The sequence below is a fragment of the Electrona antarctica genome (assembly GCF_951216825.1).
Source record: "Electrona antarctica genome assembly, chromosome: 24".
In the NCBI taxonomy this organism is placed as follows: Eukaryota; Metazoa; Chordata; class Actinopteri; order Myctophiformes; family Myctophidae; genus Electrona; species Electrona antarctica.
The window spans coordinates 1,378,153-1,392,176 of NC_136803.1; the positions used below are offsets into that span (position 1 = coordinate 1,378,153).

Here is a 14,024-nt window from a genome sequence, read left to right on the forward strand (position 1 = left end):
GACTGTGGCACGCTCAAATTTAGAGATAGACCAAAGATTCTAGACAACCTTAGGTTTCCAATGGGACCAACCTTGTCATACCACCTTGTCGGGAAGGGGGCTAAATACCTAATTGATTCAAGGTTTGACTACATTTTGACGAGGGAAAAACAGCCATAGCCATTTTCCAAAAGGTCCCTTTAGCTGTCACTTCAATATGTGTGAATGGAAATGGATTAGCAGCATTGGAAGAAACGCTGTGAGTGGTTCACGAAGCACCGACAGGCCTCACTCACATAACCACAAGCTCCACGAAGCACCGACAGGCCTCACTCACATAACCACAAGCTCCACGAAGCAGAGACAGGCCTCACTCACATAACCACAAGCTCCTCCATGACCTGAACTTAGAGTGTGTGCAACAACCGAACACTGTGTGTTGTGTTTGGACAACAAGGTGATGTGTAATTGACATTAGAGTTTAAAGAAGGAAAGTCAAGTCTAGTGCAGATAAGGAAGTGTAAAGTATACCAAATTGTGTCAAGCGATTAGGTACATTGAAATTTGTGAAAATTGTGCCAAATGTTTTCTTTTTGTGTGTCAACAAACTTAACAATGGTGAAAAACTGTAATAAAGTCTGAACAATAATTGCCATTGGCAACAGCCAATCGCAGGAGACTTCCTGGTCTCACCTGATCACAGATTAGTTCCCACTTCTTCTCGTTGTCATAGCAACGCAACAACCGCACCTTGTCCGGAGGAAGATTCATGGAATTCTGCGAGAGACACAGAGAGAGACAGAGAGAGAGAGAGAGAGAGAGAGAGAGAGAGAGAGAGAGAGAGAGAGAGAGAGAGAGAGAGAGAGAGAGACACAGAGAGAGACAGGCACAAAGAGAGAGAGAGAGAGAGAGAGAGAGAGAGAGAGAGAGAGAGAGACATAGGCACAACAAAGACAGACAGACAGACAGACAGACAGACAGACAGACAGACAGACAGACAGACAGACAGACAGACAGACAGACAGACAGACAGACAGACAGACAGAGAGAGAATTATTCAACAAAATGTTATCAATTTTAAACATTGCGGCTCCCTCGAGAATATAGTGTGGATGGCTCAGGGTAAAGGACAGTACAGCAACTTACAATGGGTCAATAATGGTTTGCATTTTTATAGCGCTTTTCAATATGCACTACATGACCTCAAAGCGCTTACAACGGTCCATTCATTCATACATTGGGAGGTGAAGCGGCGAACAGTCAACGCCATGAGCGTCCTCACTTCCCACACCAATGGTGGCAACCACTGGAGGCAATGTGGGGTTCAGTGTCTTGCCTATATAAGGACACTTCGACATGTAGACAGGAGGAGCTGGGATTCTAACCACCGACCCATGGATCATTGGAGGACCTGCTCCACCTCCTGAGCCACAGCCGCCCCAAGATATACACTAAACCTACAGTACTGACACCTATATGCACCTGACCAACTACTAGATATACACTACACAAGATATACACTACACAAGATATACACTACACAAGATATACACTACACAAGATATACACTACACAAGATATACACTACACAAGATATACACTACACACGATATACACTACACACGATATACACTACACAAGATATACACTACACAAGATATACACTACACACGATATACACTACACACGATATACACTACACCAGATATACACTACACAAGATATACACTACACACGATATACACTACACAAGATATACACTACACAAGATATACACTACACAAGATATACACTACACAAGATATACACTACACCTACAGTACTGACACCTATATGCACCTGACCAACTACTAGATATACACTACACAAGATATACACTACACAAGATATACACTACACAAGATATACACTACACAAGATATTGTCACAGCCCCCTGTAGTTTGGCCTACTTGGGCCTGTGTATTCCTGTAGACCTATGCATTTGGCTTCCCACAGGTTCTGCGTTGCTGATCAGGTGCATTGGGAGCACCTGGCCAGTGTTCCCAAGGTGCACTATAAATGGCTGGGCGTTGGCCACGCTCAGTCTCTCTCTCCTTCCATGAGAGCAGCAGCACTCGTTTGCACCATTCACCACCCCACACTACACTCACCACACATCCACTCACTTACACTACTGATCTACTGATTAACACACCCCACTTAGTATGTTAGTATTGTTTGATGCATATTAAGTTGTTTAAGTTGTAAATAAATATTGGTTTGTGCACTTTTAAACAGCCGTGTGTCTTCCTCCTTTGTTATGGCCCAAGAGCCAGGTCATAACATGGGGGCTCGTGATTTGAACTCGGATTGGCATGACTTTGTTAACAGGTAAAGTAACTAACTTCCTGTTTTGTTTGAACTTGTAGATTGGCAAATTAGTCATGGTATTTGGTGTTAGGAGGAGGTGCACGGTAGTTAAAGTGTTTTGGTTGTATTTGTTTGGTTAACCAGTTTGGTTAAGATATTTGGTTTTGTGCTGGTCATTTCATGTGTATTGCTATAGTGTTAGAAGTTAGGATGGGTGTGACAAGTGTGTTTTGTCTGAGGCTTGGTGGTCCCTGTTTAGGATTAATGGTGTTTCCCCCTGTGGGACTCGCTATATATTTTTTTTAAATTTGTTTTGTCTTTGTAGATTCTGTTCCACACAAGATGGGACAGGGTGGTACCACTGAGATGCCTTGTCGGTATGGCGGACTCGGGAGGGCCACTGAAGACCAGGGCAAGTGAGTCAGTTTAGTTTTTGGTTAGGCAGCTGAGGTAGGGGGATCACCGCACCTGTAGGCACGCCTGTCATATCTGTCCTGGCTTTGCAGGGTTGGAGAGAGCATTTTGTTTGTTTTTGTGTTGATTAATTGTTAGTTGTAATTGTGAATTGTAATTCACTTGTCCTTATAGTTTTGTCCTCAGTTTTCTGTCTGAATTGTTTGGTCCAGCATTTTGTTGTCAGTACATATCTTGTTAGAGCTCCATATGTGGGAGCTGTTTGAAATTGGTAATAGCAGGAGTAGTCTTCACCAGGCTGGTGCAGTTGGGAGACAGTGTTGTATCTGTCAGGCTGTAGATGGTTGGGAGGTGTAGATTTTGGTTTTATCCTGTAAAGTTTGCGACTTGTCTCGTCAGGCCGGAATGGCTGGGAGGCAGTGTTCGTTTCCCCTGTCCTTCTGACATATGGGTCGGTTGGGGAGGGGGGTTTGGTCAAGGGCAATGCTGGATGGATAGGTGTGGGGCTTTGTGCGCACACTCCTGGTGAACTGGGAGGAGCCTCCACCCGCTGTTGTATTCAGGTTGGCCTTATTAAAGGGTACTGAATGACTGGATTTTGTATATTGGATCAGAAAATGTTGTGAGGGAGTGTCTTATGTTGGACAACGTGAACTGTGTTTTGTCATTTTCAAGTCTGGCCTGTTTCTGTCTCGTATCTACCTATGTCCCTGTTCCTCTACTCTTAAATGCTTCAAGAATACCGGTAATCTTAGTTGCTGATAGAAGGCCTGGTGTGCTGGATGCAGATTGAATTGGTTGAGCTGAAATTAATTTTGGAGATTGTCTTAATGTTGGTTTATAGTTATCTTAGGTCAATTTTGTCTGGTACGTTGGTTATTGGTTTGACTAAGTTGGTTTGGCAGGTGTATGGTTTGCGCAGATTCCCATCCTTAAAAATAATAATAATGAATTGACTATATAGCACTTTTGTGTTGCTGATTGTGTAAATGTGTAATGTCTCTGTTTGCCTTGTGGGAGACTGGCGTGTCAAAGCTGCTGGCAGCTTTAGATGGTGAAACATCATGCCACAGTGTGGTAGTTTCATATGCTGGGGGGGACGATGGTCTCGGCTGGCCTTCCGCCTCTGAGAGGTGGAGCTCCAAACAAGCTGGTGCTGTTGTGCATTAGGGCTAGAGCTGACAGGGTTACCTGCCCCTCAGCCAGATACTGCCATGGTTAAAAGTATTTTAACTTCAGCAAGCATATGTTGTGCTCTATTTTGTATTTGTATTGGTTGGCTGTTTGCATCTAAATTGGGGGGTAAGTCTGCGCAAACATGTCTTCGGTTCAGTGGGAAAAAACAAACGTCTGCCAAACAGACTTTGGTTCGAGATTTTCGAATTATTGATTGCTAAAGGTCACAAATATTTAGTACATGAAATTATTAGCTGATAGTGTCTCGGTCCCTTAAGGGTCCTCGTTTTGTAGGGGGAGGGTGTCACAGCCCCCTGTAGTTTGGCCTACTGGGGCCTGTGTATTCCTGTAGACCTATGCATTTGGCTTCCCACAGGTTCTGCGTTGCCGATCAGGTGCATTGGGAGCACCTGGCCAGTGTTCCCAAGGTGCACTATAAATGGCTGGGCGTTGGCCACGCTCAGTCTCTCTCTCCTTCCATGAGAGCAGCAGCACGCGTTTGCACCATTCACCACCCCCCACTACACTCACCACACATCCACTCACTTACACTACTGATCTACTGATTAACACACCCCACTTAGTATGTTAGTATTGTTTGATGCATTTTAAGTTGTAAATAAATATTGGTTTGTGCACTTTTAAACAGCCGTGTGTCTTCCTCCTTTGTTATGATCCCGGACGAGCCCCCATGTTATGACCTGGCTCTTGGGCCATAACAAAGGAGGAAGACACACGGCTGTTTAAAAGTGCACAAACCAATATTTATTTACAACTTAAACAACTTAATATGCATCAAACAATACTAACATACTAAGTGGGGTGTGTTAATCAGTAGATCAGTAGTGTAAGTGAGTGGATGTGTGGTGAGTGTAGTGGGGGGTGTTGAATGGTGCAAGCGAGTGCTGCTGCTCTCATGGAAGGAGAGAGAGACTGAGCGTGGCCAACGCCCAGCCATTTATAGTGCACCTTGGGAACACTGGCCAGGTGCTCCCAATGCACCTGATCGGCAACGCAGAACCTGTGGGAAGCCAAATGCATAGGTCTACAGGAATACACAGGCCCAAGTAGGCCAAACTACAGGGGGCTGTGACACCCTCCCCCTACAAAACGAGGACCCTTAAGGGACCGAGACACTATCAGCTAATTTCATGTACTAAATATTTGTGACCTTTAGCAATCAATAATTCGAAAATCTCGAACCAAAGTCTGTTTGGCAGATGTTTGTTTTTTCCCACTGAACCGAAGACATGTTTGCGCAGACTTACCCCCCAATTTAGATGCAAACAGCCAACCAATACAAATACAAAATAGAGCACAAAATATGCTTGCTGAAGTTAAAATACTTTTAACCATGGCAGTATCTGGCTGAGGGGCAGGTAACCCTGTCAGCTCTAGCCCTAATGCACAACAGCACCAGCTTGTTTGGAGCTCCACCTCTCAGAGGCGGAAGGCCAGCCCAGACCATCGTCCCCCCCAGCATATGAAACTACCACACTGTGGCATGATGTTTCACCATCTAAAGCTGCCAGCAGCTTTGACACGCCAGTCTCCCACAAGGCAAACAGACATTACACATTTACACAATCAGCAACACAAAAGTGCTATATAGTCAATTCATTATTATTATTTTTAAGGATGGGAATCTGCGCAAACCATACACCTGCCAAACCAACTTAGTCAAACCAATAACCAACGTACCAGACAAAATTGACCTAAGATAACTATAAACCAACATTAAGACAAACTCTAAAATGAATTTCAGCTCAACCAATTAAATCTGTATCCAGCACACCAGGCCTTCTATCAGCAACTAAGATTACCGGTTTTCTTGAAGCATTTAAGAGTAGAGGAACAGGGACATAGGTAGATACGAGACAGAAACAGGCCAGACTTGAAAATGAGTTCACGTTGTCCAACATAAGACACTCCCTCACAACATTTTCTGATCCAATATACAAAATCCAGTCATTCAGTACCCTTTAATAAGGCCAACCTGAATAAAACAGAGGGTGGAGGCTCCTCCCAGTTCACCAGGAGTGTGCGCACAAAGCCCCACACCTATCCATCCAGCATTGCCCTTGACCAACCCCCCCTCCCCAACCGACCCATATGTCAGAAGGACAGGGGAAACGAACACTGCCTCCCAGCCATTCCGGCCTGACGAGACAAGTCGCAAACTTTACAGGATAAAACCAAAATCTACACCTCCCAACCATCTACAGCCTGACAGATACAACACTGTCTCCCAACTGCACCAGCCTGGTGAAGACTACTCCTGCTATTACCAATTTCAAACAGCTCCCACATATGGAGCTCTCACAAGATATGTACTGACAACAAAATGCTGGACCAAACAATTCAGACAGAAAACTGAGGACAAAACTATAAGGACAAGTGAATTACAATTCACAATTACAACTAACAATTAATTCACAATTAATCAACACAAAAACAAACAAAATGCTCTCTCTCCAACCCTGCAAAGCCAGGACAGATATGACAGGCGTGCCTACAGGTGCGGTGATCCCCCTACCTCAGCTGCCTAACCAAAAACTAAACTGACTCACTTGCCCTGGTCTTCAGTGGCCCTCCTGAGTCCCCCATACCGACAAGGCATCTCAGTGGTACCACCCTGTCCCATCTTGTGTGGAACAGAATCTACAAAGACAAAACAAATTTTTAAAAAAATACAGCGAGTCCCACAGGGGGAAACACCATTAATCCTAAACAGGGACCACCAAGCCTCAGACAAAACACACTTGTCACACCCATCCTAACTTCTAACACTATAGCAATACACATGAAATGACCAGCACAAAACCAAATATCTTAACCAAACTGGTTAACCAAACAAATACAACCAAAACACTTTAACTACCATGCACCTCCTCCTAACACCAAATACCATGACTAATTTGCCAATCTACAAGTTCAAACAAAACAGGAATTTAGTTACTTTACCTGTTAACAAAGTCATGCCAATCCGAGTTCAAATCACGAGCCCCCATGTTATGACCTGATCCCACACGATATACACTACACAAGATATACACTACACAAGATATACACTACACCTACAGTACTCAGTACTGACACCTATATGCACCTGACCAACCACTAGATATACACTACACAAGATATACACTACACAAGATATACACTACACAAGATATACACTACACAAGATATACACTACACAAGATATACACTACACAAGATATACACTACACAAGATATACACTACACCTACAGCACTGACACCTATATGCACCTGACCAACTACTTCCAAAACATCAACCAAGGCCACAATCACAACAGCAATTCGAAACCAGGAAAAAAATAAAATACTATATGTCTCTAACGGTGGCAGTGGCTCAGTGGCAGTGGTTCAAGGGTAGAGTGGCCAGTAGAGTGGCCGTATGGGAGCCACAAGGTTCCCAGTTCGATACCGGGCTCCCCCACAGTTAGTGTCGAAGTGTCCTTATGAGCAAGACGCTGAACCCCTAATTGCTCCCGATGTGCAGGTTGGTGCTTTGCATTGCATGCCATAGGTGTGTGAATGGGTGAATGTAATGCACAATGTAAAGCATCAGTAAACTATAAGATCACATAGAATGGGGAGAGACAGTGTAGTATCTCAGTAAACTGTAGGATCATAGGCCTATATCACTATCAAAATAACATTATGTAGGCTGCATTTGCAACTATATCAGCTAAACAATAAGAATATTGAATGAATATGAAATAATATGTATATTGAAACTATAGGATTAGACAGCATTTAGACAGATGCCAGGTTAATTTGTTGACCTATCCTAGTTGCAAATGTACAGATTATAATAATGATAGTAGGCCTGTATGTTTAGAACTTTGTCTTTAGACTGATGCTATAGGCCGGGTGCATTGTTCACCTGACTGTTATGATGCTATAGGCCGGCCGGGTGCATTGTTCACCTGACTGTTATGATGCTATAGGCCGGCCGGGTGCATTGTTCACCTGACTGTTATGATGCTATAGGCCGGCCGGGTGCATTTTCACCTGACTGTTATGCTTTTCAATTTTAGCTTGGAGACGTGTGTGTGTGTGTGTGTGTGTGTGTGTGTGTGTGTGTGTGTGTGTGTGTGTGTGTGTGTGTGTGTGTGTGTGTGTGTGTGTGTGTGTGTGTGTGTGTGTGTGTGTGTGTGTGTGTGTGTGTGTGTGTGTGTGTGTGTGTGTGTGTGTGTGTGTGTGTGTGTGTGTGTGTGTGTGTGTGTGTGTGTGTGTGTGTGTGTGTGTGTGTGTGTGTGTGTGTGTGTGTGTTATTACCAGCGCTATGGAGAACCTCTCCTCGAGTTCGGCCGGGTCGGGCATCGGGAGTCGAACCGGAGCCTCGCGGGAGCGGATGACCGCGAGCTGGCTCTCCATGCTGTCTGCGTTACCCATGGTAGTGCACGCACGCGCGCGCACACGTGTACACACACACACACACACACACACACACAAACACACACACACGAAAGAGAAAAGCCTTATACAGGCACACCCCCTCTCTAATCTCTATCTGTGTGTCTCTCTCTCTCTAAACACACACACGCACCGCACGCACGCTCGCACACGGGCACACACGCCCCTCTCACGCCGTGCGCGATCGTGCCATGATGATCCGAATCCGAAACAATAAAATCCGCGTGCGCGCACGCGCACACATTAACCGACGGTCGATTGAATGAAAAAAACAATAGAAATCCGCCAGCCCAGTGCGTGGCTAGCTGCGCTGATGGTGATGGTCGCCGGCCCGGTCGGTCCGTGTGGATGGATGTGACGGCTAGACAGCGCGAGACTATTGTCTGTCTGTCTGTCTGTCTGTCCGTCTGTCTAACCGCGACCGGAAGCAGTAGCAGCATCCTCCACATCACGCAAAACGCGCGACATGACGGTGATGTGCGGGATGTAGCCTCTAGAAGATGAAGATGAGGAGGATGAGGATATCTAGCTACTTATCTCTCCCATTCTCTCTCCCTCTCCCTCTCTCTCTCTCTCTCACACACACACACACACCGTCTCTCTCTCTCTCTCTCTCTCTGTCTCTCTCTCTCTCTCTCTCACACACACACACACACACAGTCACACCGTCTCTCCCTCCCTCCCTCTCTGTCTCTATCCCCCCCCCTCTCTCTCTCTCTCTCTCTCTCTCTCTCACACACACACACACACACACACACACACACACACACACACACACACACACACACACACACACACACACACACACACACACACACACACACACACACACAATGAGCCTTCTGCTCATACAGCTGAGAGGAGGGGGAGGGGTTTGATTTATTGTCGCCCCCATTGTTGGCTCCTAACATTCATATTAACATGACAATAAGCACAATATAAATATTACTACTATACTAGTAGTAGTAATAATAGTATAAATAGCCTAATAATTACAAAATAATAATGTGCTAAAATGATCAGGCTACATGTTAAGAGGAGAGATGGAGAGAGGAGAGGAGATAAGGAGAGGAGAGGAGGGAGAGAGAAGAGAGGAGATATGGAGAGGAGAGATGGAGAGGAGAGGAGAGATGGAGAGGAGAGGAGAGATATAGAGAGGAGATGAGAGGAGAGATGGGGAGAGGAGAGATGGAGAGGAGAGGAGAGATGGAGAGGAGAGGAGAGATATAGAGAGGAGATGAGAGGAGAGATGGAGGGAGGAGAGGAGAGATGGAGAGAGGAGAGGAGGGAGAGACTAGGAAAGGAGAGATATAGAGGAGAGGAGAGATGGAGGGAGGAGAGAGGAAAGGAGAGATGGAGAGAGGGTGAGAGGAAAGGAGAGAGAGGAGAGGAGAGATGGAGAGAGGAGAGGAGAGATGGAGAGAGGAGAGGAGAGATGGAGAGAGGAGAGGAGAGATGGGGAGAGGAGAGGAGAGATGGATAGAGGAGAGGAGAGATGGATAGAGGAGAGGAGAGATGGAGAGAGGAGAGTACATAAGGAGAGAGGAGAGGAGGGAGAGAGGAAAGGAGAGATATAGAGGAGAGAGATGGAGAGAGAAGAGGAGAGATGGAGAGAGGAGAGTAATTTTGTTTTGCTGCAGTGCATTCTGGGACATTGAGTCTTTGGTACCATGAAAGCACAGAGGCAGAAGTGATGGGCTTTGTCTGCAGCTGTGTGTGTGTGTGTGTGTGTGTGTGTGTGTGTGTGTGTGTGTGTGTGTGTGTGTGTGTGTGTGTGTGTGTGTGTGTGTGCGTGCGTGCGTGCGTGCGTGCGTGCGTGCGTGCGTGCGTGCGTGCGTGCGTGCGTGCGTGCGTGCGTGCGTGCGTGCGTGCGTGAGCGTGAGCGTGTGTGTGTGTGTGTGTGTGTGTGTGTGCGTGCGTAAAATACTCACTATTAATAATAATAACCTAGAATTCTCCTTTACAGTTTTTCACGATTGTTAACACACGTTTCTCAAAACAATAATGGCTTTTTCAAAACCGCACACACAAAACTGAAAACCGCACACACAAAACTGAAAACCGCACACACAAAACTGAAAACCGCACACACAAAACTGACAACCGCACACACAAAACTGAAAACCTCACACACGCATTTGGTACACACAGGCGCATGTTTTCATTTGGTACACACACATATTCATTGAATACACATAAGCATTTGCTGCACACTACCAAGCATTTACAGCGCAATGAAGTGCAAAATTGAAAACGCAATCGTAGAAATGGAACACACCAGGTGAATGACAATATTGACTCTGGGGAATGAGCCATTTCTCCTTTTGTAAAATGACTAAGTGTATAGGCCTACTTTCTACAAACATAAAACAGCAGAAAAATATATGCAGCCAAAACTGGTTTATTTCATTTTACTGTAACTACCTAAACTAAAAAATCACACCCGTGTGAACTGAGTGGTGCAGTGACGTCAAACACTAACCATAGCAACCATGCTCACCTGTGCGTGGTACTACAGGTACACGGGTACACATACAGGTACACGGGTACAGACAAAGCTGGTTGTTGGAGTGTTTTGCACCACACAAAAAACATTGCATTGGATGCACCTGGGACGTATCCTCAGTGATGTTTCCTGAGGTCAACAGGGATTCGGGTCTACCAACATCATACCCCTCACTCAGGCGACCCAGCCGGGGTGATCAAGTACCCTCAATCAGTCCTACTAGGGCAAAACCAGGGCCACACAATCCGTTGGAACTACTCCAGAACTACTCCGCAAGGGCTGGTAGGTACGGTGGCGCATGGAAGGACTATAGGCTCTGTGGGTTGTCTCCTGTCCGGGCCCTTCTTACGTCTCACCAGGTTCACTCCTGCTCTCACCAGGCCCAGGACCTGTGTGTATAAAAGTTACATTACTCTAAACCGGCCTGCTCATATACCTACGTAGCCCTGACAGGCCTCAATGTCGCTACAAGCCTCCTCCATGGCCTGGAGCATGTGGGCTTAGTACAGGAAATCTATGGAAAATACATCAAGATCAACCTCTAACTAATTGCAAAAAAAAACGAACTCAGCTGATTTTGCATCTTCAATATATCCCGAATAACAGAAAAAAAGTTGCCTGGAAATGTCTGAGGGGAAAGTGTTGAAAATGGCCTGTACAGTATGAACACCATTGACATCCTATTATAAGGCAATATTCTCTAAATTTCCTTATGCTTTAAGTAGCACGTGACATATCAAACTAGGGGGTTTTCATGATGCTGAATCCATTCCAAGCATTAGTTTTGCATAAAAACACTCATTGGGCTAAATTTGGCCATATAGCAACTTGCCCACATTTGCTGACATCATCACAAGTTGCTATGGCCAAATGTAGCCCAACTGATGCAAACTGGACTATCTGTTCCTTTCATATACCTCCAATAATACCATGAAGCACTCAGGTTATATCCAATAGGATTCATGCAGCACTCAGGTTATATCCAATAGGATGCCATGCAGCACTCAGGTTATATCCAATAGGATGCCATGCAGCACTCAGGTTATATCCAATAGGATTCATGCAGCACTCAGGTTATATCCAATAGGATGCCATGCAGCACTCAGGTTATATCCAATAGGATGCCATGCAGCACTCAGGTTATATCCAATAGGATTCATGCAGCACTCAGGTTATATCCAATAGGATGCCATGCAGCACTCAGGTTATATCCAATAGGATTCATGCAGCACTCAGGTTATATCCAATAGGATGCCATGCAGCACTCAGGTAATATCCAATAGGATTCATGCAGCACTCAGGTTATATCCAATAGGATTCATGCAGCACTCAGGTTATATCCAATAGGATGCCATGCAGCACTCAGGTAATATCCAATAGGATTCATGCAGCACTCAGGTTATATCCAATAGGATTCATGCAGCACTCAGGTTATATCCAATAGGATTCATGCAGCACTCAGGTTATATCCAATAGGATGCCATGCAGCACTCAGGTTATATCCAATAGGATGCCATGCAGCACTCAGGTTATATCCAATAGGATACATGCAGCACTCAGGTTATATCCAATAGGATACCATGCAGCACTCAGGTAATATCCAATAGGATTCATGCAGCACTCAGGTAATATCCAATAGGATTCATGCAGCACTCAGGTTATATCCAATAGGATTCATGCAGCACTCAGGTAATATCCAATAGGATACCATGCAGCACTCAGGTTATATCCAATAGGATTCATGCAGCACTCAGGTAATATCCAATAGGATTCATGCAGCACTCAGGTTATATCCAATAGGATACCATGCAGCACTCAGGTAATATCCAATAGGATTCATGCAGCACTCAGGTAATATCCAATAGGATTCATGCAGCACTCAGGTAATATCCAATAGGATTCATGCAGCACTCAGGTTATATCCAATAGGATACCATGCAGCACTCAGGTAATATCCAATAGGATTCATGCAGCACTCAGGTAATATCCAATAGGATTCATGCAGCACTCAGGTAATATCCAATAGGATTCATGCAGCACTCAGGTTATATCCAATAGGATTCATGCAGCACTCAGGTTATATCCAATAGGATACCATGCAGCACTCAGGTAATATCCAATAGGATTCATGCAGCACTCAGGTAATATCCAATAGGATTCATGCAGCACTCAGGTAATATCCAATAGGATTCATGCAGCACTCAGGTTATATCCAATAGGATTCATGCAGCACTCAGGTAATATCCAATAGGATACCATGCAGCACTCAGGTAATATCCAATAGGATACCATGCAGCACTCAGGTTATATCCAATAGGATTCATGCAGCACTCAGGTTATATCCAATAGGATTCCATGCAGCACTCAGGTTATATCCAATAGGATTCATGCAGCACTCAGGTTATATCCAATAGGATGCCATGCAGCACTCAGGTTATATCCAATAGGATACCATGTTTATTTGTCAGTTTCCGGAGAAGGAGAAGTAGTCCGCACACTGTTTGTAGCTTCCACAGGAATTCTATTTAGAATCTAAGGATGACAACGTTTCGACCCCTTATGGGTGCATCGTCTCATACCTGACGGAGTCCCATAAGGGGTCGAAACGTTGTCATCCTTAGATTCTAAATACAATTCCTGTGGAAGCTACAAACAGCGTGCGGACTACTTCTCCTTCTCCTGTACGTATCTTTTTGTTCAGCACCTGAACGTGTGTTGTAGATGTGCGTACTTTCCTTTGGATTCCGTTTCTAATGTTTCAGTTTCCCCTGCAGCAGCAGCAAGCAACAACTGTTACCTCCAAGCTAGTCTCGCGTTACCAGACTGTTGCCTCCGCGATTTCCAAACGCTTCATCATACAGTCTGGGCCAACGTAAAAAAATATATTTTCGTGAACGGAAATGGCAGCTTCCGTTACTCAGCTCATGGGGGCTATAGTCCCAGACTCTATATAGAATTCGGAGATTGTGGAATAGTTGTCTGGTAACGCGAGACTACCTCCAAGCTGAAAATAACTCCTCAATGGGATTCAGGAAAGGAGAATGTGGTCCTGGAACCACTCACGCACTTGAGCAGCCCAGTGGAAGCTCACATTAGTCCCAGACAGACAAATTGCTCAAAAAGTATACCTGCATTTTTAGAGATCTGAATAT

General features: G+C 45.0%; 1 protein-coding gene across 1 annotated transcript in view; it reads right to left on the reverse strand.

Annotated features, from left to right (window-relative positions):
- The window catches only part of LOC306917161 (formin-like protein 2), a gene marked incomplete at both ends in the record, with an annotated part of 43,703 nt that extends 35,358 nt beyond the window's left edge, over positions 1-8,345 (reverse strand). The window contains 2 exons of the mRNA XM_079495294.1: positions 673-756; positions 8,229-8,345. Coding sequence (XP_079351420.1) covers positions 673-756; positions 8,229-8,345 — 201 coding nt within the window. The remainder of the gene's footprint in view (positions 1-672; positions 757-8,228) is intronic.
- Positions 8,346-14,024: the final 5,679 nt, after the last annotated feature.